The 26,655-nt window shown below is 46.4% G+C and overlaps 1 protein-coding gene across 1 annotated transcript in view; it reads right to left on the bottom strand.

Moving 5' to 3' along the window:
* LOC140907689 (uncharacterized) overlaps nucleotides 1-26,655 on the bottom strand; it is a 115,588-nt gene that overhangs the window by 42,827 nt on the left and 46,106 nt on the right. The window contains 1 exon segment of the mRNA XM_073334248.1: nucleotides 5,241-5,324. Within this exon segment, the coding sequence (XP_073190349.1) occupies nucleotides 5,241-5,324 (84 nt within the window).

Below are 26,655 nucleotides of genomic sequence, written 5' to 3' on the forward strand. Positions count from 1 at the left end.
GCAGAGGCGGCAGGTTTGTATAATTTTTGGTCGTGCCCAGAATGGGTCCAAGTCCAGCCCCACCACACGTGCCTTGTAAGCTGATATATATATTTAAATAATGTAAAAATGTGAGGGCTCTGGGGTGGGGCTGGTGATGAGGGGTTTGGGGTGCGGGAGGGGCTCAGGCAGAGGGTTGGGGTGCGGTGGTGAGGGCTGTGGGGTGGGGCCGAGGATGAGGGGTTCACAGTGTAGGAAGGGAATCAGGGCTGGGGGAGAGGGTTTGGGTGCGGGGGGTGAGGGCTTTGGCTGGGGGTGCAGGCTTTGGGGTGGGGCAGGATGGAGATAGGGATGAGGAGCTTGGGGTGGAGGCAGGCTGCCCCTGGGGCTGGGGCCAGAGAGGAGGACTCCCCCCAGCCCTCTCCCCACTGGCAGCACACTCACCTCGCACTACTGTCACTGCATGGGCTCCTAGGCTCCCACTCACGTCCAGGAAGCCCCCCCGCCATGGTGGGTGCCGGGGTGGGAGCTGCCCTCATGTGTGTGCCTCCTCCCCTGCTGCTGCCCCTCACTGTAGCCTCACTGGGGGCGGAGGGTGGGGCTGCCCCTTGCCCAGCATGGCACATGAGCAGTGACTGCAGGTGGTGGTGGGGGGGCTCAGTGCTGGTGGAGGGTCCTGCCAGTAAAGGGAAGGGTCTGAGGCGGAAGGGCAGGGGCAGGGTCAGCCTGCCCTGGCACTAGGGGATGGGGGGCACTAGGACCCTGAGGCGGCAGTTGATGCCGGGAGCAGAGTTGCAGGTGGCAGCTGCCTGCTTGAGACATGGATGCTCTGGGGATGGGGGGAGCACGCGGGGGCAGCAAGTGGGACCGGGGGAGAGACCCGGTCCTGAACATTGGTGGAGCTGGAACACCAGGTCCTGAATATTGCTGGAGCCCTAGCACCACGGGCCCATATAACTTGCCACCCCTGCCCATACTCCTTTTGGCGGCCAGGCTGCTAATCTCTCCTTCCATGATACATTCAAATCCAGACAAAACTTCCTGGAACTGGGCTGTTGCCCTTCTTCCTGTGAAATCATTCAGCTGCAATTCCCTAACCCTTGAGAGGCCTCCTCTCCTGACCTGATCCAGCTCTGGAAACATCCTGGCTGAGGCTGACCAAATCCAATTTAGACGCAACCACAAAGGCATGGTTACCGACTCTCCTTCCCTAATCTGATCCAGTTCTGAGGCACTCTCAGTAACTAAGTAGCAGATGCTTCCACCCATCCTCCACATCCAGTTCAAAATATACCCTCCATTGTCTGTGTCCTCTGTTTGACGCAGTCAGGTTTCCATTCACCCTTTAGTGACCAGGTCACCAAATACTTCTCCCTGGCTGAATCCATCTGGGATACATCATCAGGGAGATAGTTTATAGCCACCTCCTCTGGCTCAATCCAGCTCCATTGTGCCCTCTGAAGACCAGGTTGCTGATGTCTCTTCACCGGTTCCATCCATATGCCATACACTTTCCACTGATGACCTCTACACACCTTCTTACCCAGGCCTCTTCCAGCTCCAAAACACCCTCTAAGAACCAAGTCACAGAAACGTGCTCTCTCTCCTGATCCAGTTCAAAACCTTGTCCAGCTCTAGAGCCAACACCTTCCTCCCCTGACCCTAGGCAGCTCTGATGCACTGTCTAGAGCAGGGGTCACAGACCCTGCTCTTCTCTGCGCCTATTCAACTCTAATACATCCTCCAGTGTTATGGTCACACACCCTCCTCCCATGTTCTGGCTGAGCTCAGAACCATCCTTCAGCACTGGTGTCACAGGCGCTGCTGCCCCAACCCGATCCAGCTTCTGTCTCCCCTCTAGTAATTCCCCTATAGCTGTATTTGCATAAAAATATTTAAAACTTAACAGGTGAATTAGGTGGGGAGGGAGAAGTGTTTTTATTGAAGACTAATTCAGGGGGTCCTCAAGGGGATCACAAGGTGGTTACATGGGGATCGCAAGCTGTCAATACCATGGGGCTGACAGCTGCCAAGCCCTCATTAAATTAAATTACCCCCCCCCCATTTTTATTTTATAAGGGGCGGGGGGTGTCACACTCAGAGGCTTGCTGTGTGAAAGGGGTCACCAATACAAAAAGTTTGAAAACCACTGGACCAATTCAACTACACGAGCAGGAGGGCCAGAAGCTCCTGTGAGCTGAAAAGACCAGTTCAGACAGGTTATCACAGACTTGCACCCACACAACTCAATCTGTAAAACAAGTTAAGAGCCCTACATCCACAGAACAGAACCGTTACCTAGCAACTTTGGCATGATGAGTGTCAGATACAGCACAACCAGGTCACAACCCCTCCTTACATGATCCAGCTTCAATGCACCCCTGGTGGATTAAACAACATCCTCCTCAGCCTGAATACACAGACCAGAATCCCATTTTTCAGGTCCTGCTAATACCCCCACTCCCCAACCCAACACAGAAACTGAGGGACAAACTGACTTGGACACACATTTGTGCCCCAACTGCATATTCTGGGCCCACCCCCCAGCATCACTTGAGGCCGCAGCATAAGCCTTCATGAAATTTAGGGAATGGTAATGGACAATGTATTGGACAACGGACAACAGATAGGAGTTTGCAATGCAATATTCCAGCAAAAATGGCCTGTGTAATTCTGATAACAGATAGCTCTTTAACCTAGCAGGAAAAGGCATAACAAGATCCGATGGCTGGACACTGAAGCTGAAGCTTAACAAATTCAGCCAAGAAATTTGTAACAGTGAGGGTAATTAACCTTTGGAACAATTTATCTGTGGATGTGGTAGATTTTCCATCACTTTAAGTCTTTAAATTGAGACTGGATGTATTTCTAACAGAAAGTTCAAACAGAAGTTAGGGTTTGCTATCTAAATTATTAGATGAGGTTCTTTAGCCTGCGATATACAGGAGGTCACACTTGATCCATTCTGGCCTCAGAATCTATTAATTTTGGGCTGCATAAGCAGAGGCTTCACATCCTGGAGTAGGGAGGCAATGCTCCCTCACTACATGGCTCAGACATGGGCATAAGTACATCTGTATCACTGAATTCATTTCTGGGTACCTCATTAGCCGAAAGAAAATAGGGAGTTCAGAGAAGAGCTACAACAATGAAAGTGCCCAGGAAGGCTGGAGGGATTGACTTCTGAGAAGACACTATTACATTATCTAAACATGTTTAATTTAACTAAACAGTCACTAGGTGGTGGGCATGATAACATGGAATTGGGAGAATAACTCAAAACAATTTATTTGCTTCATTTTGCTAATTTTTGCTAGTTGTCAACAGGCCACGGTCTTTTTCAGATTTGTTCACCTTACAAAGTTTGAGCCATTTTGATTAGATACATAAGTCACCACGTAAATTTTGGTTCCCTGATGGGATGTCTGGTGTGAATACTCACAAGTCTAAATTCAAAAATCACTTTCCATAAATATTTTACAATCTTTCTTAAACCGTGCCTTGCTAGGATAACCATGCAAAAGTGAACACAAAAGAGGCATGAACACAAATGGAGAAAGTTCATTTTAATTTTTTTCAGATTAATATTTGTAAAAAACTTTTTGCCACGTGCATGCACCGCTAGATAACAATCTAGAAGTCTTTGAAAAGAGTGAACCCGAAGGACAGAGAGGACTTATTAGGGCAGTGCAAGAAACTATGACTCAGAATAGTGGGATGAAATTAGGAAAGGCCTGAATATCAGGAATAACTTTCTGTCATTGAGATTGATTAGGCTGTGAAATAGCTTCCCAAAGAAAGTTCAGAAGCTCCATTGCTTGGGGCAGTTAACACATGACTGGACTGTTTTTGAACTACTAACATGAAATATAGGGGACAATCCCATGTTAGCAGAGTGATGGACTGGATCTGGACAAGCCTCTGAACTAGCAGGGCTTGTCCATCCATAAGGATGAGGAGTATTTTTCTCCTGAAATGCAGCTTCAACTTCATGGACTGGGTCACGTGTGTCTCTTCCCTGAGACCTTACTCAGTTCCAGTACACTGAATGGAGTATAGATCATACATATACTTTTCCCCTGAATCAGTCCAGCTCACGTTCACCCTCCAGGAATGGGATCGGAGATCCTCCCCTCGTCCACTCCATCTCCAATAGATTATCCAATTAACAAGTCACCAGCTCCGTCTCTTCTGACGCTCTCCAGCTCCAAAACATGGTTAAGGACCATATCACAGAAACCTCTTCTTTGGCGCAATCCAGGTCTGCAATATCCTAAGAACTGGCATACAGCCGCCTCCTCCCCTGACTATATCCACCTCCAATATAACCTCTGGAACAGTCACAAATGCCTCCTCCTCACAACCAGTCCTTCTCAACGAATCTTTCCTTCCCACTCCCAATCCAGTATTCTCTATGGGGCCCACAGTAGCCTCCTTCCCAGCTCTGATCCAGCTCCCATATAACCTCTGGGTCTGTGACAGAAGTGCAACAGGAAGTGAGAGTGTTATGGGGAAGAGTTGCAGTGGGGGAGGTTTAGGTTGGATATTAGGAAAAACTTTTTCACTAAGAGGGTGGTGAAACACTGGAATGCGTTACATAGGGAGGTGGTAGAATCTCCTTCCTTAGAGGTTTTTAAGGTCAGGCTTGACAAAGCCCTGGCTGGGATGATTAAACCCAGGCTTTCTGCTTCCTGTACTTAGGAGCGCTCTAACCACAGCAGGTTGAACAGAACTCCTGATTACTTTGCTCCCAGGGCTCCACCCACTGGGATTTGAACCAGGCCCCTTTGTTACTGTCCCTAGGGATGCAGATCTGCTAATCACTGAACCCAGAACTCCCCGGGTGCCCTCTCCTGAGAGGTCTGTTTCCAGTGAAGACTGAATCCAGACTCTGTGGATACTGTCCCCAGGGAGATATCCATGTTAAGAATTAAACTCAGCCCCCGATGGCTATGCTTGAGGGAGGGAAATATGCCTAGAACCAGGCCCCTGTTTATTATCCCTCAGGAGGGAACACTCCTTGGAGATTTCACTCTGTATCCTAAAATGGTGGGCTGATCTCCTCTCTTTCCTGGCTGCTTTGGTGAAGTTAACTGTCAGACACCATTACATTCTTGATTAACTCCTCTGACACGGCTCAGCTGGAATTCCTATACAAGGCCTCATGTCTCTCCCTCCCCAATTCCCCCAGGAATGTGGCAATAAAGCAAAGTTTTCCCTCCCATAGTACTGCTAAGAGAAACAGAATCCAGTTCTCTTACCTGCTGGGTGTCACATCCTTGATTTTTGGGCCAGTGCTTTGCTTTGAGCCCAGTTCCGGTAGCTGCTCCTGCTGTCTGTCGCTCCTGCAATTGGAATCAGGTTTAAGTTTTTCTGTCTTCCCTGAGGCTTGAGGTATTTCATTTGTGTCTAACTTTTCAGGTGAGTAGGGCACACCTACTCTAGCTGGGAGAGACAGGAAGCAAGGAAAGCTACCGGCTGATTGGTCTTCTCTGCAGTGCAGAGTCTAGTAAGGAAATACAGAACTCACAATCACAGACCAAGTTAAGAGAGGAGAGAGAGAAAGCTGAGCACAAAGAAAAGTGAAAGAATAATACAGGTAGACAAGAGGGGATGAAAGGAGAGACAGGAAGGAAGGTTACAGCCTTAGATTATATACCCATTAAGAAGTCACCACGCTTTTAAAAACTAAAAAATCTGAGTCTGGGATTTTTCCGGTGGCAAAGCTAGTGCTTGGGCCAGTAGTGTTTAGAAACGTAAAGCTGAATCACAACTGGTTTGCTTTTTTATTTCACCTTAAAAACCTAAGCAAATCCAGTATTGCCAGCCTCAACCATTCAACAATGAGGTCCTAAGAAATAATGGCTTAAAAATCATGAGGGTTTTTTATTTTTAAATAAGAAATGTGGTGTGGCGGGGGGGAGAGAGGTGTTATTTGTGCTTTCTGGCTTCTGAGCCTTAAGGGCCCACTTGATATTCTCATGCCAAGCCTCAAGTCCCAACAGCTGGACCTCAAGAGAAAATACCAAATCTTGTGTGAGTTGGCAACACTGCAGATGACAGAAATAAAAGGAACAAGCACCAGGGCTCCACTTCTGCAGCAGGAGACAGTGGGGAATTTAACGACTACCACTGGGATTTTCAACGAAGTCTAAGGGTGTTAGGCACCCAAAGCCCATAGAAATTCAGTGGGGTTTGGAACTCTTAACTGTCTTCCGCTCCTTTGAAACTCCCAGCCCACAACAAGCACACATACACAGACGCACGCATAACATGAGTCAGTTAAATATCCTGAGGAATCATCTCATGAATCCTTCCCCATATCCCTGTGCATAGGGGTAGGATGAGGGTGGACAGGAATCAGATACATGTGGAGGGAATGCGGAGGCTATCCCTCTCTGCCAGACAGGTTGCAGCTAGAGCTGGGTGAAATATTTTGACCAAAACGTTTTTCAGCAAAATATGCAGATTCAGCCCCACTGAAACTTTAAATGAGTTAGTGTTGACTTTTTCAAATTGTTTCAGTAAAAAACAAAACCTAAACGAATGGAAAAAAAAAACAATCAAAATGGTTTAACTTCTTCAGATTGAAATGTTTTGATTTTTCAATTCAAAATGCCCTTTTGTTTCAAAGTTTCCTTTTTTTACAGGTAAAGTGTGCTCAAAAATCAGTGACATGTTTTGTTTGACAAATGAGATTTTTTTCAACTTTCTGATTCACCAAAAATTTCTAACCAACTCAATTTTTTTTCTGAATTGTCAGTGAACCAAAAAAATCTGTTATCCACCCAGTTCTAGCTGTAGACCTAGAGAGATTCTGTAGGAAGTTCCTTCACTTGAGACAGAAAACGATTGGGGTGTGAGAATACAATGAAAAATAAAAAGGGGGGGAAGGGGTTGGAAACCCAAGCAATAGAGGAGATGAGATGGCACAGGGTGAGGAGGTAACAGGGGAAAATGAGATAATATAGATCCCAACTGCCCTTCGTTCCATCCCCTTGTATAATGTCCCTCTCACAATTGACGTCCTGGGATCAGAAGAGAAAACAGAGGGGATACTGGTACATATCATGTATGGATTCACCAAGGGAAGGTCATGCCTGACTAATCTAATCGCCTTCTATGATGAGATTACTGGTTCTGTGGATGAAGGGAAAGCAATGGATGTATTGTATCTTGACTTTAGCAAAGCTTTTGACACTGTCTCCCACAGTATTCTTGTCAGCAAGTTAAAGAAGTACGGGCTGGTTGAATGCACTATAAGGTGGGTAGAAAGTTGGCTAGATTGTCGGGCTCAACGGGTAGTGATCAATGGCTCCATGTCTAGTTGGCAGCCGGTGTCAAGTGGAGTGCCCCAGGGGTCGGTCCTGGGGCCGGTTTTGTTCAATATCTTCATAAATGATCTGGAGGATGGTGTGGATTGCACTCTCAGCAAATTTGCGGATGATACTAAACTGGGAGGAGTGGTAGATACGCTGGAGGGCAGGGATAGGATACAGAGGGACCTAGACAAATTGGAGGATTGGGCCAAAAGAAATCTGATGAGGTTCAATAAGGACAAGTGCAGGGTCCTGCACTTAGGACGGAAGAACCCAATGCACAGCTACAGACTAGGGACCGAATGGCTAGGCAGCAGTCCTGCGGAAAAGGACCTAGGGGTGACAGTGGACGAGAAGCTGGATATGAGTCAGCAGTGTGCCCTTGCTGCCAAGAAGGCCAATGGCATTTTGGGATGTATAAGTAGGGGCATAGCGAGCAGATCGAGAAACGTGATCGTCCCCCTCTATTCGACATTGGTGAGGCCTCATCTGGAGTACTGTGTCCAGTTTTGGGCCCCACACTACAAGAAGGATGTGGATAAATTGGAAAGAGTCCAACGAAGGGCAACAAAAATGATTGGGGTCTGGAACACATGACTTATGAGGAGAGGCTGAGGGAACTGGGATTGTTTAGTCTGCGGAAGAGAAAAATGAGGGGGGATTTGATAGCTGCTTTCAACTACCTGAGAGGTGGTTCTAGAGAGGATGGTTCTAGACTATTCTCAGTGGTGGAAGAGGACAGGACAAGGAGTAATGGTCTCAAGTTGCAGTGGGGGAGATTTAGGTTGGATATTAGGAAAAACTTTTTCACTAGGAGGGTGGTGAAACACTGTAATGCGTTGCCTAGGGAGGTGGTGGAATCTCCTTCCTTAGAAGTTTTTAAGGTCAGGCTTGACAAAGCCCTGGCTGGGATGATTTAATTGGGGATGGGTCCTGCTTTTGAGCAGGGGGTTGGACTAGATGACCTCCTGAGGTCCCTTCCAACCCTGATATTCTATGATTCTATATCATTACATCCATCCTGCTGGTGCTTCTTTCATTGAGATCACCCTGATTCTATACAAGTGAAAAACGGCAGCCTTCAGTACAAGCTTAACTGATGACGATGAGGATGTGATTTCAAAAGGAGTTTGCCTGAGCGAGGGTCTCAGGAGCTGGTGCATTGTGATTATATTTCTATCTGGCAGATAGGCAGCCACAGGCAGGATATAAAGCATAGTAAAAGGGCATGTTAACATTTTGGCCCATCATTCTAGTGGAATCAGCTTATGTTTTTAAAATAAAGTCCAGAGGCTTATTTCCCATGTAACAGTTGTGCCACTTATCAGCCACGTTTTCAGGAGGGTTCAGCGCAGTCCTAATCCAAAACTCATTGAAGCCAATCCAAGTCTTGCCACTGATTTCCATAGGTTTTGGACCAGGCCCAGATTTTGTGTGTATCAGTTGTGGGGCTCCCAAACTTGAAGTATTGTGTGTCTGATTTGCACAAGGTACTGAGTACCCACAGCTGCCATTGACTTATTGCTGTGAAAGGAGGCAGTGTTGCCTAGTGGATATAGCACTGGACTGGGCCTCTGGGTGCTATTCATGGTTTGGCCACTGGTGTGCTGGGTGACTCTGGACAAATCACTTCCCTTGTCTGTGCTTCAGTTTCCCCAGCTGTAAATTGGAAACTCCTTTTCTTTTTGCGAATACAGACTAACACGGCTGTTACTCTGAAACCTCTAATAAGAAAGGTACACACGTTATTGTTTAGTCAGCAACGGGCAGGGGTGACAGAAGCACATGTTTAGAAAATAAAAAAGTACTTTAATCTTTTATATTAGATTTTTATGACCCTAGAACTATCACCCCCAAAGTGTGGGGTTTTTTGTTTTGGAAATATGGTCACCTTATCTCTAGGGAAAACTCAGTTTCAACTCTCTGATTAGATGATGGAGGTTGAAGTAAACTATCTGACCTGCAACTCAATGAAGTATTAAAAAAACAAAGTTTCTATTTTGCACTACGCTCTAAACAACACAGAGATAAGGGGCCTGAATATGATCAAACCAACACCAGTTTTACACTGATGAAATTCCATTGTCTTTAACAGATTCATTCTGGACTTCCACCAACATAAGGAAGATCAGGATAAGGCCTGAAGTATTTCAGGTATAGAAGAGTAATTATTTGTTGCTCTTTGCTTGTGTGTATAGCGAAAAGGAACTAAAAATGCTTTTCTCGTGATAACTCCTAATGTAATTCTCTCTTTCACTGCACAGATGGTTGCTTGGAGTTGCTCAGATGAACAGAGGACTTTATCTGGTAAAGGGCCTTTATTACATTTTAGACCTTTGCTCATTCAGACTGCAAGGAGAGCATGAAGATAGGTTTGGAATTAGGCTAGTCCTGCTGAGGAAGCAATTCTGCTTGTTAGATTAAGTTGTTTTCTGTCTCAGTGAATTACTGTTTTCTGATTGGCTCCTTCCTGATTCTTTGTCAACACTCTCTCACTGAGTCTGGAAAGCGATGAGGGCTGCACACACGGATTCAGTTACAAGTGACGACACTTATAATGAGGTTGCAGTGACCTCGGCATGCTGGCTTAGCATGGCATGTCCAGGTGAAGCCTTAGAATTCCTCCCTGGCCTCAGAGCGCTGGAGACCCCAGACACTGGAACATGTTTGTTTATGAGGCACGTCTACTTTTAATTTTGTTAGCAGGTTCATCAGCAAATTAGAAATTATGACAGGTGTTTAACAGCCTTTGGAAAAGGATAACATGGGGAGGTAACAGTACAGCAGGGTGCAAAGACTACAGTTAGCTCTGATTAATATTGGGGGAGATTTTCAAAAGCACAATTGGGGGTTAGATCCACAAAGGAAACAGGCTCAGCATTGCAGTGCCTAACTTTTAGGGATTCCGCCACCTAGTGGAATTCACAGTCCCAAGTTAGGTGCCCAGGCTCCCTGTGCACTGCACAGGGAGAATTAGGCACCTATGACTAGGTCAATGAGACAGAGGGCATGGCTAAACTTGCAGATGTAAAGTGCTTTGAGTTAAACCTGCCTTTGGAGAGTGCAGGGGGGAAAGCTCTGCAGTCTGTCCACACTGACAGCTTCAAGTGCACTAGCGTGGCCACATTTGTGGCACTTGCAGCGGCATTGGGCGCTATCCCAGCATGCAAGTGACTGCAGCGTGCTTTTCAAATGGGGTGGGGTGGAGTGTGACAGGGAGTGGGTTGTGTGTATGTGGGGGGAGAGAGGGTGGGTTGGGTGGCTGAGAGCATGTCAGCATGCTGTCTTGTAAATTCAGACAGCAGCAGACCCCGCCCTCCCCCCGCCTCTCTCTCTCTCACACAGCATTCCACACTAACAGTTGTTGGTCTCGGAGCAGATAAACAGCCGGCTGCCAGAAACGGAGCTTTCAAAGGGCATATCCGCATTTGTACAGCGAGTTCAAAACAATGACAAGAGTGGCCACTTGACTTAAGGGGATTATAGGATGGCTCCGGAGGCTGATCAGAGCGCAGTAAAGCAACACCTCATCCACACTGGCACTGTGGACACAGCAAACGTTATTCCATTCGCCGAGGTGGAGTACCAGCAGCGCTGTAGCCGCGGAGTCAGAGCGCTCTACGTGCCTTGCCAGTGTGGATGGGTAGTGAGCTAGGGCATCCTGGGCTCTTTTATTGTGCTGTAACTCGCAAATGTAGCCAAGCCCAGAGAGGATGACTCTATAACCCTGTGGCTGGGCACTCAGATGGGAGACCTGGGTTCAAGACCCTGCTTCACATCAAGGAAAGGAAGGATTTGAATCTGCATATTGAGCACATGTTTTCAGAGAACTATCCACCATGACTGCAAGATCTCTTTCTTGAGTGGTAACAGCCAATTTAAATGCCATCATTTTTTATATATAGTTGGGATTATGGTTTCCAATATGCATTAGTTTGCATTTATCAAAATTGAATTTCATCTGCTATTTTGTTGCCCAGTCACCCAGTTTTGTGAAATCCCTTTGTAACTCTTCACCCTCTACTTTGTCACCTCACTGTTTACCCCTTTTTCCAGATCATTTATGAATATGTTAGTCTGTACCAGTCCCAGTACAGATCCCTGGGGAACACTGCTATTTACCACTCTCCATTGTGAAAGCTGACCATTTTGTTCCTACCCTTTGTTTCCTGTCTTTTAACCAGTTATGATTAAGGCCGCGTGTCTGTCATGGAGGTCAAGGAAGTCATGGATTCCATGACCTCTGTGACTTCTGCAGTGGCCAGTGATGGCTCAAGGTCTGTCCCAGGCTCCCACCGGCATGTCCCTGCAGCTCCTAGGGGTGGGGCGGCCAGGGGGCTCCATGCTGTCCACGCCCGCAGGCGCCGTCCCCACAGCTCCCATTGGTAGCCAGCCAGCCCCAACAACCCTTTCCTCCCCCCAGCACCAGCCGGGGTCCTGGGCCACCTCCCTATCACCCGCAGGCCCCTCCTCCCCCCCCCGAGACCACCCCTGCCCAGCACCTATAGCCCCCACCTAAAGTTTTAGTTAGGGTTATATAGTAAACATCATGGACGGGTCACAGGCCATGAATTTTTGTTTACTGCCCGTGACCTGGTCATGACTTTTACTAAAAATGCCCATGACTAAAACGTAGCCTTAGTTATGATCCATGAGAGGACCTTCCCTCATCCCATGACTACATAATTTCCTTAAGGGCCTTTGATGTGGGACCTTGTCAAGTCTTTCTGAAAATCCAAGTACACTATGTCAACTGGATCATCCTTATCTTCATTCTTCTGGTCATCCTTAGAGAATGCTAATAGATTTGTAAAGGAGAGTCATGCCTCACCAAAGCCATATGGACTCTTCCCCCAATATTTGACAAAGGTGGTCAGATTCACAAGGTAAAGTCTAGTGATGAGTGCACTCTGCACATCTGGAGGACAGACAGTCTGATCAGGATGGAGTCCGTCAAGGGATTGGGACTGTTCTTGCAACATATCTAGCAGAGCTGCAGGAAGGCAGCAGGCATTTGCCTGCAGTTGTGTCTGTGGCCACAAGATGCTGCTGGGGTGCAACACCTCTCCCGGTGGATCAAAGCCAGGAGAGGGCACTGCAGCTGGGAGACAGCAGTAGCGATGGTAAGAGGAAGACTGCAGCAGCAACAGGACCAGCACCACCAGGGGGTGAGGTGGGGAAGGCTTCCCCAGCACAAATCACACTAACTGAACAGTCCCTTCACCCCCAACAGCCCCTCACTGCAAGAGACCCCTATCCTCTCAGCAGTCCCAGCACCTCCTCGTCCAGGAGTTCTAGTACCCCCCTACTCTCCCATCCAGCTGACCCCCTACCCTAGAATCCTTTTCACCACAGCATGCACTTGCTCCCCACCAGCAGCCCCAGCACCTTCTACTCTCCCAGAAGTTCCCTGGAGCTTCAGCACCACCTACCCGGTGTGCCAGCGATATCAGCAGTCCCAGTAGGCACTGGCCTACCTACACCCCACATCAGCTTCCCACTCAGCATCTTCCCCTCCCGCCAAACACCCAGACAATTGTCCCAGCCAGAGCTTTGTGCAGCTCCATGGCCCACCTGCACCACTGCTTTGAACAAGGTATTCCGCCTATCAGCTTGAGTTTCTGGCTATATATAAACAAAATGGGGAAATATGCCAATTAGCTCATTTCATAATTTGCATAAAGTGTCACCCACAGAAGAAAACTGCCGAAACTGGGCAGATCTGATTGTTATTTGCTGTTCGTTTATGGTGGTGCCAAGACACGCCAGGTACTTCCAAACATCTCAGAAAGTACAGCCTGTGCTCGAAACAGCTCTCTAGCTACAGAGGGATCCAAAGTCTGCGGAAAAAGACCAGCTCAACATTACAAACACACAGACACCCAGAGAACTCACAGTCCTAGACTTTACTGGTATTCTAGGACACTAACTACTTCTACTGGGGAAAATGATCTTAATCTGAATGCATCTTGAAAGTTCCAAACCTTAAAGTAACTTAGAGTTTAAATATAAGACACCGAAATTGATAATACCCAAAATTAAAAACAAAAAAACCTATTTGTCAGCCCCTCCCCCGCAATGGCTTCCTTATAACAAAAAGAAAACCTACTGAATAAACACTTTAAAAACAGAATAATAAAAGTTATGCTACCTACCCCAGAACAACAGTTACTAAGCTCAGAGTGACATGTCTCACTGTTATCTACAGGATTTTCAAATCTTGGGCCTCAAAGTACAAAGTACTTAATTATTCTTACAAAGAATTACCCCCAAAATAATGTCAAAAGGCATACTTAATACTCCTACCTGGTTTGCAAACTAGCCCGTCCTCCCATTGGAGGACACTCACTAGGCCCTGCCCCTCTCAGGCAGATGGCCTGAATCGGGGTCTCTGAGAAATGTACCTGAGCCCCCAATTCACATTCAGATGCCAACAATGAAGAGTGGCAGGGGGGAGGTCTTTGTACTGGCCAACATCTACATGCAAAAATTATATATATTTTTTTAAACGTGCACAAGTGATTTTAGGCCTCGCCCAGATGGCTGATTCAGCCGTTGGTGTAGCTGTAGTAGTGTAAGCCTTCATGGCGTCAGGCAAAGCTGCTATTTGCACCAGTGGAGCTTACCCCAGAGTTTCAAGAAGCAGCAGCGTCCAGATGTGCAAATACTGGCATAGCTTGTTTACACCAATGGCTGCAAGCGTGCAAATTCCCAGTCTAGACAAGATCATAGAGTGATTGCCAGTGGCACAGGTGTTCTCAACCCATTGGTGAGTTCATGGTGGGTCCTCTGTCATATTACTGGAACCCAAACCAAAGAAGAGAAGCTGGAAACTCCCATTAATAAATGCTGTCATTCCTAATTCTAGCTCCCAGTGAATTAATGTACTGCCTCCTCCACACACACACACACACACACACGGCTGGATTAAGGCAACCAGGGGTCCAATTATGGCCTTACCTTATTCACTGCCCCTCCCCTTGGAATAGCACTGCAAGGGAACCCTCTTCCCCACCTGCAGAGACAGGAGCAGTGGCATAGGACCACTTTCTTCCCCAAAGATTGGCAGCAGCCTCCCTTCTCCCCATCTTTAAGGAGCAGTGGGAATAGACCCTACAGAGAGGGAGGAGCAGCAGCAGAGGCTCCCTTGGCAGACAAAAGAAATCCACAGTAGTGGCTGCGTGTGAGGAAGGGCTTGGCCTGCTGCGCTTTTCTCCTCCTGCCTGGTTCTGAGGGCAAAGAACTCAACATGCCATTGAGACAATTGGGGAAATTCACCCTTCACAGAGCTGATTTTTCAGGCTGTTGACACACTCAGGCAGATGTTCCTGCATTGGTTACACTGAGGTCATGTCTTCAAGCTTTTCTTCGCTACCACAAGAGCTGGAAATGTATTTTAACAAAGCAAACCCACGAAGGGTGAGATACTGATGTAGTCACGTAATACCAGGAACTGTTGTCCTAGGTACTGGCCAATAGTGCCAATAGGCCTCAATCCATCCCTGCCCTCCCTTCCTCATATACAAACCACCTGTCAACAAATTAATCTACCATCCTACAGAGATACACAGAAATGCCTCAGCTAATCATTTTTGAAACACGCAAATCCTCAATTTTTATTTTGAAAGAGTAATAAATGAGGACAACCCAAGGGAAGAATCAAGAACATGTAAACCAAACCAGGGCATGAAAGATTGAGAAGCAAGGAAAAGTTTCCAGAGGCACTTAGGACCTGTACCAATGGATACAGTGAAGTCACTGGAAAGGGAGGGCATCCAGTATTTTGCAAATTTGTTCAATGATATCCTCAAGAAAAGGAAAATACCAGATGAATGGCATAAAAGCTCTGCGGTGCCTATTTTTAAACATAAAGCAGATATTACACTGTGAGCTAATTATTACCCAGTTAAGCTGCCATCACATGCTATGAAAGTATTGGAGAAGATCATTGTAAAGCATCTGCGTATAATGGTTGAAATGTGAAAGGGTCAGTGTGAATTTGAGTTTGCACTATGCATCCTCATGGAGAAATTCAGAGAAGGGCTGTCAAGTGATTAAAAACATAATCATGATTAATTGCACTGTTAATAATAGAATACCATTTGTTTAAATATTTTCAGATGTTTTCTACATTTTCACATAAATTGATTTCAATTACAACATAGAATACGAAGTGTACAGTGCTCACTTTATATTTATTGCTATTACAAATATATGCACTGTAAAACAAAAGGTGGTATTTTTCAATTAACCTAATATAAGTATTGTAGCGCAATCTCTTTATCATGAAAGTGGAACTTACAAAGGTAGAATTATGTACAAAAAATAACTGCATTCAAAAACAAAACATTGTAAAACTTTAGAGCCTACAAGTCCACTCAGTCCTACTTCTTGTTCAGCCAATCGCTCAGACAAACAAGTTTGTTTACATTTACCGGCAATAATGCTGCCCACTTCTTATTTACAATGTCACTGTTGTAGCTGACATCGCAAGATGTTTACATGCCAGACACACTAAAGATTCATATGTCCCTTCATGCTTCAACCACCATTCCAGAAGACATGCATCCATTCTGATGACAGGTTCTGCTTGATAACAATCTAAAGCAGAGCGGACCGATGCATGTTCATTTTCATTATCTGAGTCAGATGCCACCAGCAGAAGGTTGATTTTCTTTTTTGGTGGTTTGGATTCTGTAGTTTCCACATTGGAGTATTGCTCTTTTAAGGCTTCTGAAGCATGGTCCATACCTCTTCCCTCTCAGATTTTGGAAGGCACTTCAAATGCTTAAACCTTGGGTCAAGTGCTGTAGCTGTCTTTAGAAGTCTCACATTGGTACCTTCTTTGTGTTCTGTCAAATCTGCAGCGAAATTGTTCTTAAAATGAACATGTGCTGAGTCATCATCCAAGACTACTATAACACGAAATATATGGCAGAATGCAGGTAAAATAGAGCTAGAGACATACAATTCTCCCCGAGGAGTTCAGTCACAAATTTAATTAACTCATGTCCTCTGGAATGGAGGCCGAATCATGAAGGAGCCTATGAATGCTTAGCGTATCTGGCATGTAAATACCTTGCCATGTTGACTACAAAAGTCCCATGTGAATGCCTGTTCCTCACTTTCTGGTGACACTGTAAATAAGAAGTGGGCAGCATTATTTCCCATAAATGTAAACAAACTTGTTTGTCTTAGCAATTGGCTGAATGAGAAGTAGGCCTGAGTGGACTTGTAGGCTCTAAAGTTTTGTATTGTTTTGTTTTTGAGTGCAGTTATGTAACAACAAATTAATATTTGTAAGTTGCACTTTCATGACAAAGAGATTGCATTACAGTACTTCTATAAGGTGAATTGAAAAATACTCATTTTTACAGTGCAAATATTTGTAATAAAGATATAAAGCGAGCAGTGTGCACTTTGTATTCTGTGTTGTAATAGAAATCAATATATTTGAAAATGTAGAAAAAATTAAAATATTTAATAAATTTCAATTGGTATTCTATTGTTTAACAGTGCAATTAAAACTGAATAATCGTGATTAATGTTTTTAATAGAGATTAATATTTTTGAGTTAATCGCATGAGTTAACTGTGATTAATCGACAGCTCTAGTTCAGATTAAAAAAAGATACTGCAACTGGGTATGGTTTTTGTGGATCTGGAAAAGGTCATTATCGTGTACCAAGAAAATTAGGTTAGTGGAGTTTGTGGCAAAGAGGTGTGCTGGAAAGATATGTCCATCTTTCCAGGATATGTACGAGAGTGAGTATTGTAATCAAAATTAAATGGGACTACAGTAAAGAATTTCCAGTACACACTGGCCCTCATCAGAAGTCAGTGTTGAGCCTTTTTTGTCATGGATGTGATCAATGAGAATATACAAAGGGAGCTCACTTGGAACGTGCTGTTTGCACATATTCCTGTGTTAGCAGCAGAAGATTGAGAGACCCTGCCAGCCAATTCTGAACAGAAGCAACATAATTTTGAGCGGGCTGGATTTATAGTGGATGTTGGTAAAAGAAACCTAGGATAACTGAGGGTGGAGGGCTCACCATAAAGGATATCACAGCCAGAGGGGTCAGAAGAGTGAAAATTTAAATACCTAAGATCGATGGTTGCTAATGATGGTGCCCTCCTGAATGATGCATCATACTAAAGCTGCTTAGTACACATGGTGGGAGTTGACCACACTTCTACATGACAAAAAGATGCCAATATTATTAAAAGGCATAGCATATAAAACTATAATTCAACCTATCTTAATTAATGCAAAAAAAGAGACTTGACCAGCTGCAAGAAAGGAAATCAGTATGCGGTCCACCATGGTAATGAAGATGTTGAAATCGTCAGATGGTTGGACACTCCACAATAGGAAACAAAACAAGGTTATAAGGAGTTTAATGTGGGTTTACTCCATTTGACAATAAGTGTAGTGAGACTAGGTTACATCAGCATGGGCATATCCAGCTGAGACTGTAAAAAAATAGAACAGCTGAGCCATTATATTCTATTTTATTTCTAAATTATAAAAGTAAACATATTTACACAGCAAAAGACAGAGAAATCAATTCCTTTCTTTCCAACTAGCCTAATAAGAGTTTTTCAAAAAGAAGAAACACTACTGAACAAAAAAAGAGTTACAGTTACACAAACTATGATTCTCAGAGTAAATGCCCAAATCTGGAAGATATATGCTACTATCAAGATGACTCATCTCTCTCTCTCACCAAACAGTAGAGAGGAAATAGCAATGACGGGATTCACACTGAAAAAGGATTTCCCCAATAATGGCAAAGTTTTAGTTTTATTGGGTATGCAAATTAGCACCTGCTAATTGGAGGACATGGAATAAGCCACACACCCTTTTAGGCAAAGCAGCTGGATGGTAGTCATGGAAAATAATCAGAATCAGAGACAAACTTTTCCAAACTATATGGGCTGGTAGGAAATGATGTGCAGCTGGGTCTTCAAACCTGCTATGTCTTCAGACAGATTTTTTTTTTTTTAAATGTGCATGAATGTTTTTAGGCTTGGCTTAGACTGGTGATTCACCGTATTACAGCCATTACTCAGCCTCTAGCTGTAGAGGCTGTGTTTGACCCCACCCTACAGAAAGGCAGGAGCAGCATCACAAGGGCCCCTAGTACTTACCAAAAATCCATCCCAGTAACTGCTTATGTGGAAGCACTTAGCTGGCTCCACTGTTCTCCTTCTGCCTCACACAAAGTCCATGACTGGGTTGCTGTGGGCAATACTCGGAGAGCAAAGAAATTCACATACCATTAAGACAACTCAGGAAATTAACCCCTCACAGAGTTTTTATTTCAGGCAGTCTGCAGAGTCATCATTCTATTAATTACACCAATATCTCCCAGGGTTTCTTTACAAGTGTAAGTGCTAGAAACTTACATTACAAAAGAGTGAATAATAAGATACTAAGGATGTCTCTCCCCACATACCTCCCCAACAGAGACTAATTTAAAGAGACAGAACCACAACACAAGAAAACAAAGACACATTAACACAACAATTCTTTTCTTTCAAGCTCACCAAATAAGGGTCTTGTACAAAAGCAGAAACCCCTGTTGAACAAATACTAAAAGAGCTGTAGTTACACAAATTACACTGCCCAGTGTGACTGCCCAAACCTGGATGATATCTCCTAAGGTCAGGGTGACTCAACTCCATTTCTCCCTCTCTCTCTCTCTCCCCCACCCCCCAACAGTAATTCAAACTGATGGATAACACTAGAAATTAAATAACTGTGTGATTCATTCTTAACCAGTATTTCCCCAAAAATAATGTCAAAAGGCCTATTTAATAGTCCCCTGTGGTATGCAAATTAGCACTTGCTCCAATTGGAGGACACTGAATAAGCCACAGCTCCTCCCAAACACAGGTGGTTGGTGGGAGGCTTTGGAGACATGGTACTGAATCTCCAAAATCAGAGACAAACTTTACCAAAGTATGAGGAATGGAAGGGAACCATTTGCAACTGGGGTCTTCTTACTTGCATTCATTCATGGATAAAGCACCTTTTAATTGGACAAGAGTTCAGGCCTGGCCTAGGCTGGTGATTCTCTGGATTACAACCACTGCTGTAGCTGTAGAAGTACAGATGCTAGTGTTAACAGGAACAGCTGCATTTTGCACTTCAAGATTTCAAAAAGGCATAAACTCCCCCAGTGCAAATAGTGTCTTTTCCTCTCTCAGCTCCACTGAAAGCTGAGCATCAGTGGAAGCAACTGAGCAAATCCAAAACTTTAGAGATTTAATGTACTCCCCAAAAACAGACTTGGCCAGATAAAGGCAATTCTGGGCCCTGTAGTGGCCCAGCCCCATTCCTTGGCCTTCACACTCTGGCTGTACCCTCACAAAGAACAGAACTGGAAGGAAACCACCCCCCCTTTTCCCAACCAGAAAGGCAGTAGTGGCATGGGGCAAATTTCTGTCCCAAGGAGCGGGAACAGACCCCACTGCGCCCCACTTCACCCTTTCAGGAGCAGCAGGAATGGTTGCAGGGTTCCTCTCAGACTCCATCCTGCAAAGGGACAGGAGCAGTATCACAGGGAGCCCCTGTGATGAAGTGGGACTGTTCTTAATGTTTTCTCTGAATATTGTGGGGGTGCCTCGGTTTCCCCTATGCAGTTCTTAAGTATCTAGGTGGTGGGATAAGGGTGTATCGGCGTTGCAGAGCCCTAGAGGGCAGGTGTGTCGGGGGGCTTGGGGATGCCTGGCTACTACTCCAGCTGCTCCCAGGTCCTGCTATAGCCCCATTTGGGTCAGGAATCTGTTCCTTAATGCGGTCATCTTCCTCCAGCTGCACAATTAACTGTGCTTTGGTGAACTTTCCAACGTGCAACCCTCTGTTTTTGCACAGGGTTACAATGACCTTCTTAAGGAGATGGTGATAGGCCATTACTCTGCTATTCCCAAGTTGTTGTGGGCTCGAGGCCTGTGTGCTCTTAGCTCCCCATGGTTTCCAGGGAGAACCCCTAGTGTGCCAGGCCTTCTCGAGGACACCACCTCTTTGCCAGGGTCGAGCTGCAGACTCCTCCGCCCTGGGACCGCTTGCTGCAATCCCCAGGGGAACCCTGTTACTGCAAAAGTCCTTCTCTCTCCCAGGGCCAAGCCGCAGGCTCCTCCACCCCGAAACTGCTCACCGCAGTCCCTAGGGGGACCCCATTACTGCACAGTCCTTCTCGCTGGTCACACACTCCCAGGGGTTAACCGCCCCCCAAAACCACTCCTCTCTGAGCCTTCAGCACATCTGGTCCTCGTCAATCCCCCTTCGTTTTACTGCTCCCCAGTCACTTACTGCAGGAAGTGCCATCCATGGGGTGCAGTACATCCCACCACTGCCACCAGTTGTCAATGCTCAGGAACTGCTCCCTACGAAGCCAGTCAGGATGAGGAATGGAAGGGAACCATTTGCACCTGGGGGTCTTCATACTTGTATTCATTCATGAATCGATAGACGAAGGAGCTTTTAACTGGACAAAAGATTTCAGGCCTGGACTAGGGTGGTGATTCTCTGGGTTACAGCCACTGCTGTAGCTGTAGAAATGCAAATGCTAGGGTTAACAGGCACAGCTGCTATTTCAGAGGTTTTCAAAGTGGGTCACGACCCCTTTTTAATGGGGTCACCAGGGCAGGTATTAGACTTGCTCGGGCTCGGGGCCGAAGCCTGAGCCCCCCTGCCTGGGTCCAAAGCCCAAAGGCTGCAGCCCTGGGTGGCAGAGCTCAGGTTTTGGTTTCATCCCTGGGCAGCGTGGCTGAAGCACATGGGCTTTGGCTTTGGCCCTGCCCAGGGTGGCAGGGCTCAGGCTTTGGCTTTGGTCCCCCGCCCAGGGCAGCAGGGCTCAGGCTTCCCCCTCCCTGGGGTCATGTAGTAATTTTTGTTGTCAGAAGAGGGTGGCGGTGCAATGAAGTCTGAGAACCACTCTGCTATTTGCACCTCAAGGTTTTTAAAAAAATGCATCGACTCCCCCCATTGCAAATAGTGTCTTTTCCTCTCTCAGCTCCACTGAAGGCTCAGCAGCAATGGTGGCAACTGAGCAAATCCACAGTGTTGGAGATTTAATGTACTCCTCCCCAAAAACAGACTTGGCCAGATAAAGGCAATTCTGGGCCCTGTAGTGGCCCAGCCCCATTCCTTGGCCTTCACACTCTGGCTGTACCCTCACAAAGAACAGAACTGGAAGGAAACCACCCCCCTTTTCCCAACCAGAAAGGCAGTAGTGGCATGGGGCAAATTTCTGTCCCAAGGAGCTGCAACAGATCCCGCTCCACCCTACCTCACCCTTTTAGGAGCAGCAGGAATGGTCGCAGGGGTCCTCTCTCAGATCCCATCCTGCAGAGAGACAGGAGCAGGATCACAGGGACCCCTACTACTTAACCACAAATCCATCCCAGTGGCTGCCTGGGCTGAAGGACTTACCCTGCTCTGCTCTTCTCCAGGTGGGCTGGTGTTGACGGGGGGGGGGGGGGCAAAGAAATTAATGTACCACTGAGACAATTGAGGAAATTCACCCCACACAGAGCTGTTGTACCAGGCAGTCTGCAGACTTGTCAGCATCAGCTACACAAGGGTCACGTTTTCAAAGCTTTCTTTAGATCCATGAGCTCTAGAAACTTTCTTTTAAAAGAAAAGAAAAAAACGAGCTAGCAATGGCCTTTCTGGCCACCTACAGCCCACCTACCACAGTGAATTCATTTGCTCCTTATAAGTCAAAACTCAGCATTATTTGGGTGCCTCCAGACACATCTTCAGAGGTTGATGGCTGCCTCTACTTCTTTGGCTTGTGCACTAGCCCAGACCTTACCTGGTACTTTTCTTCCCAACTCCACTACCTCACTCCCCACCAAACAACAATCGGAAAGACCTTAGAGATAAAACTCCTAGGCTTTAGTCAAATTCAAGTCTGGTAACCAAGGAGCAGCAAATCAGAGAGCAGATTATACTACTTCCATAATTCACAGGTATAAATTAAACTGAACAGCAGAAACAGAAAAATCAGCAATAACCATCTTTCAAACCAGCCAAAGGAAGATGCCTGACACGAATCGCCAGCCCAATCCCGGCAGAAAAAGCCCTTTAAAAACATTAAAGGAGCTGTAATTACACAAACTATGCTTCCCAGCGTAACTGCACCAAAAGTAGAAGATATATGCTAATATCAAGGAAACTTTCTTTCACGCTTACCAACAGTATTTTAAACCCTAAAGATAATGGTAGAGATACAATAGCAATGACCAGATTTATACTTAACAAGACTTTCCTCAGATATAATGGCAGACATGCATCCTTACTGAGCCTATTTGATATGCAAATTAGCACCTGCTCCCATTGGAGGACACAGAATAAGCCATACCCCCTTTTATGCAAAGCAACTTGGTGGCAGTCATGGACTATAATCAGAATCAGAGACAAGTTTTCCCAAACTATATGGGCTGGAAGGGGATGGTTTACGGCTGGGGTCTTCAAACTTGCCATCATCTTCAGGAAGAAAAAAAAGGAGAGAAGGCAAAGAAGGTGGGCCAGGACTTGATTCTTCTCCAGACTCTCGGAGACCTGAGGAAGGGACAGTATCTCAGGGAGGAGGGGCAGTGATCAGGTTAAGGTTGGATGAAAAACTGTTTGTTTTTAACTTTATGTTATTAAAACCAGACCCCAGGAAGGGCTGTTATTGAGGAACCAAAAGGGGAAACTGAGGCAGGCCACTGCAGAGCGACCCGTGGCCACTTATGTAAATCAGCCCATCAGTATCCATCATCCCATGGGTTCCGCTCTGGGCTCCCCACATCCTGTTTGTTACACTACTTGTGGTGGGGCCACCCCTGTTTGCCAGGTTGTCTCTAATTCCAACCATATTTGCCAGCCTTTGTGGGGGGGGAGTAATTCCCCCATCAATGATTACCACAGGCAGATTGACTTCTAGCACTGTTGCCAGCTACCTAGTGGGTAGAGACAAACTCAAACAAACATTAAAGGGGCCACCACTGGTAAATTGCTTCAAAGGAGACCCATGGGAGCCCAGAGTAACAAACTTCAGACACCCAACTAAACTGATACACTCTCCAAACTGCCTCTCCAGCCTGTGCCCCAGATTAATTCTCTCTCCTCCCCTTTGTGGGGGTGACTGATACCTGCCTGCTGTGGGATCTTGTGCCTAGGAGTCTCTGTCCTTGTAGGCCATGTGGTGGGCAGGGCTTCTCCTCTCAAGGGACAAACCAGTCAGCCTGAAAGACTGGCGTGAATGTGCTGTAGCTGCTCTCAGATCCAGGCCTAAAACCCCTTCTCTCCAGTCTCCCAGTGTTTGGTTGCCAGCTGACTCTATGGATATGTCTATACTGCCATTGGAGATTTGATTGCAGCAATGTAAGCATACCGGTGCAAGCTTTAATTTAGTTAGCACAGCTAAAAATAGCAATGAAGATGCAGCAACATGGGCTTCAGTGCATGCTGTCCAAGTTTGCCCGGTCCCCCTGAGTATGTACGCTCATTGCTAGCCTGATGCAAGGTTCTTGGAGGGGAGAAGTGGAATAAGACTGAGATAAACCAGCTGGTGCTATCATACCATTCCCCGTCTCATTGTGTTGTCTAAGCAAGAAAAAACCTCTGAAGAATACGAAGGGGCTTCATCTCAGGTTTCTGAATAGTCCTAGTGCCTGGAGCCTCAGGACTTATCCTTTTCTTATGATTCTTTAACCAACAAATAGGGGCAGAAAACTTTCCCTGCTTTGCAGCCTCATATTAATTATTACGTATATTCCAGTAGCAATAGCGGCCCCAACTTTAAAAGAAGTGACACATGGGCTTATGTCTGGGTCTCCTAGAATCTGACTCTAGCTTTGGAAATAGTAAAAGGAACTGGGGGCTTGATGAAGAGCTCTTACAAGGGAGTTTCCTTTAGAAATTTCTCCCCATAACACTGGCAATCTCTGGTTAAGATTAAGGTGCTGGTGTCAGGGGAGCAGAGTACAGTAATCCAAATGTCCCCATCTGCTTACAAATGTGAAGGGGGGAAAAAGGGCACCTGTTTGGCCTTCATCCTATATCTCTTACTATTCTTCCAAAATTAATAGTCTTAGTCCTTTTAATATCTCCTCATATGAGACCTTATTTTCCAGTCACCACTCTGATGCACCTAATCAGTCCTGCTGTCCCTCTCCGTTACATTTCTGTTGCTGCTCTCTTTTTGCTGATGAAGGATTCAAACTGAACACAGAACACGAGGTGAGGATATACTGTCAACTTTAATAGAGGCACGAAGATTAAGATCTATGCCTGCAGGACATCTCTAATAATGGAATCTTTCATTGTCCCCAAGAGATCTTGGAGAAATTTGACATTCACCCAGAGAACAACTGTTTTCCTTGGGATTCCTTAAGAGGATGTTCCAGAGCACTTTTTAAACACAACAGCTGAAATCAGACTCTAGCACCAAGGATTAAGCAACACAGAATATTGAAGAAAGAGTTCTTGTTGCATCTGAGTAGACATTGCAAACTAAACACTGCAAACTAAAGTGTTATGAAAAATACCAAGTATTGGGTGTAGGATCTGGGCATCTGTGACGTTCCCCTCTGGTGTCATCTGGACCAGTGATCTGCTAGGTCACTCCAATCCTTGACTCTGGGAGCCAGCCTTACTCTGCTCTGCTGTGAGAACCCCCACTCCTGGGCTGTTCACGCACAGCCTCTGGCATGTAAGCTGCTCCTTGGATTGTGCAACCAAATGACACTAGCCAATATCTCCGATCCCAGACACAACACTAGGAACCTCCGGCTTGCAGTATCCAGTTATGCCCGCTGGATGCTACAAGCTTATATGAATTCCTCAATTTAACAAAGAAATTGATATGTACCAGGCTTGTTATCCTAAGGAGAGTATCTGACACACTTCAAACCAAACACACTGCTTCAGGTAGAATAAACAAACAGATTTATTAACTATAAAGATAGATTTTAAGTGATTATAAGTCAAAGCATAACAAGTCAGATTTGGTCAAATGAAATAAAAGCAAAATGCATTCTAAACTGATCTTAATACTTTCAGTGTCCTTACAAACTTAGATGCTTCTCACCACAGGCTGGCTGGTTGCTATTCAGCCAGGCTCTCCCCTTTGATCAGCACTTCAGTCGCTTAGTGTGATGTCTGTAGATGTAGGTGGAAGAGAGAGAGAGAGGATGGCAAATGTCTCTCCCTTTTATCATGTCCTTTCTTCCCTCTTGGCTTTGCCCCACCCTTCAGAGTCAGTTACCTCATCACAGTTCCAAACTGACCAAAGGAAGGAGAGTGACTTCCTCAAGAGTCTAACAGATTCTTTTGTTGCCTGTGACAGGTGTCGGTCGGTCCTCCGAGCCCCTAGGGGCGATGGAGAGCTATGGTCTCCGTGGCCAGCCTCTGTCACACCTTCCAGGTGTTGGGGAATTAGCGGGAAGGTGTGCTGGCCGGAGTCAGTAGCGCGCCCCTCAGGCAGGGGAGCGCCGGCAAGAGTCAGTAGCATGCCCCTCAGGCAGGGGAGCTCCGGGGTAGGGGGACGCAGGTCCACCCAACTCCACTGCGTTCCAGCCCAGGGCCCTGACAGTGGTGGGAGCCGAAGGTCCCGCCACTGGGTCAGCGGGGCAGTCCGCGCCCACTGACCAAACACACCCACCCCACAGTGTAGTTCGGCCCCTGGGCTACTTCCTACCCAGTCTCTCTCAGGCGGGTCGCTCCGGTCCCTCCATCTCCTCCGGGTATTCCGCTGCGGGCAGCTCCGGATCCTCCGTCTCCTCCGGGTATTCCACTGTGGGCAGCTCCGGTTCCTCCGGGTAGTCCGCTGCGGGCCACTCCCGCTCCCCCTCGGTATTGGACTCATGCTGGCCCGGGCTGCAGTCAGGCCCCTCCAGGTCCTCTGGGTATTCAGCGGCCGGCAGCCCTGGTTGCCACAGGCCTTCCCGGGCTTCGCCTGGGTCAGCAGCAGGATCACGAGAGAGCAACCTATGTCTGTCTCCCTCCCTGGTGCTCTCCTCACTGGGCAGAGGGCCCCGCCCTTTGTACTTCCTGTCCCACCCTTCCCCTTCCGGGGATTGGCGGAAGCTTGGCCTGGCCCAGCCCACTCAGGCCCAGAGGGTGGCTCTTTACCCTCTGGTTTGGAGGGGAGCCACCTTGGCTCCCTACATTGACCCCTAGGCCAGCGCCCTTTGTTCCTGTGAGGCTGGGCTGGGTTTGTCCCATACCTGCCCTGATGGGGTCTGCCTCTCTGCTCTTGAAGAGTTTTTGCCTGGCTTGCCTTAAGCCATGAGGATACATTTTCATCCTCATAACTATATACATGAACTAGGTAACTCGAGGGGGTGGAAGACCA

This window comes from Lepidochelys kempii, chromosome 1, assembly GCF_965140265.1.
Source record: "Lepidochelys kempii isolate rLepKem1 chromosome 1, rLepKem1.hap2, whole genome shotgun sequence".
In the NCBI taxonomy this organism is placed as follows: Eukaryota; Metazoa; Chordata; order Testudines; family Cheloniidae; genus Lepidochelys; species Lepidochelys kempii.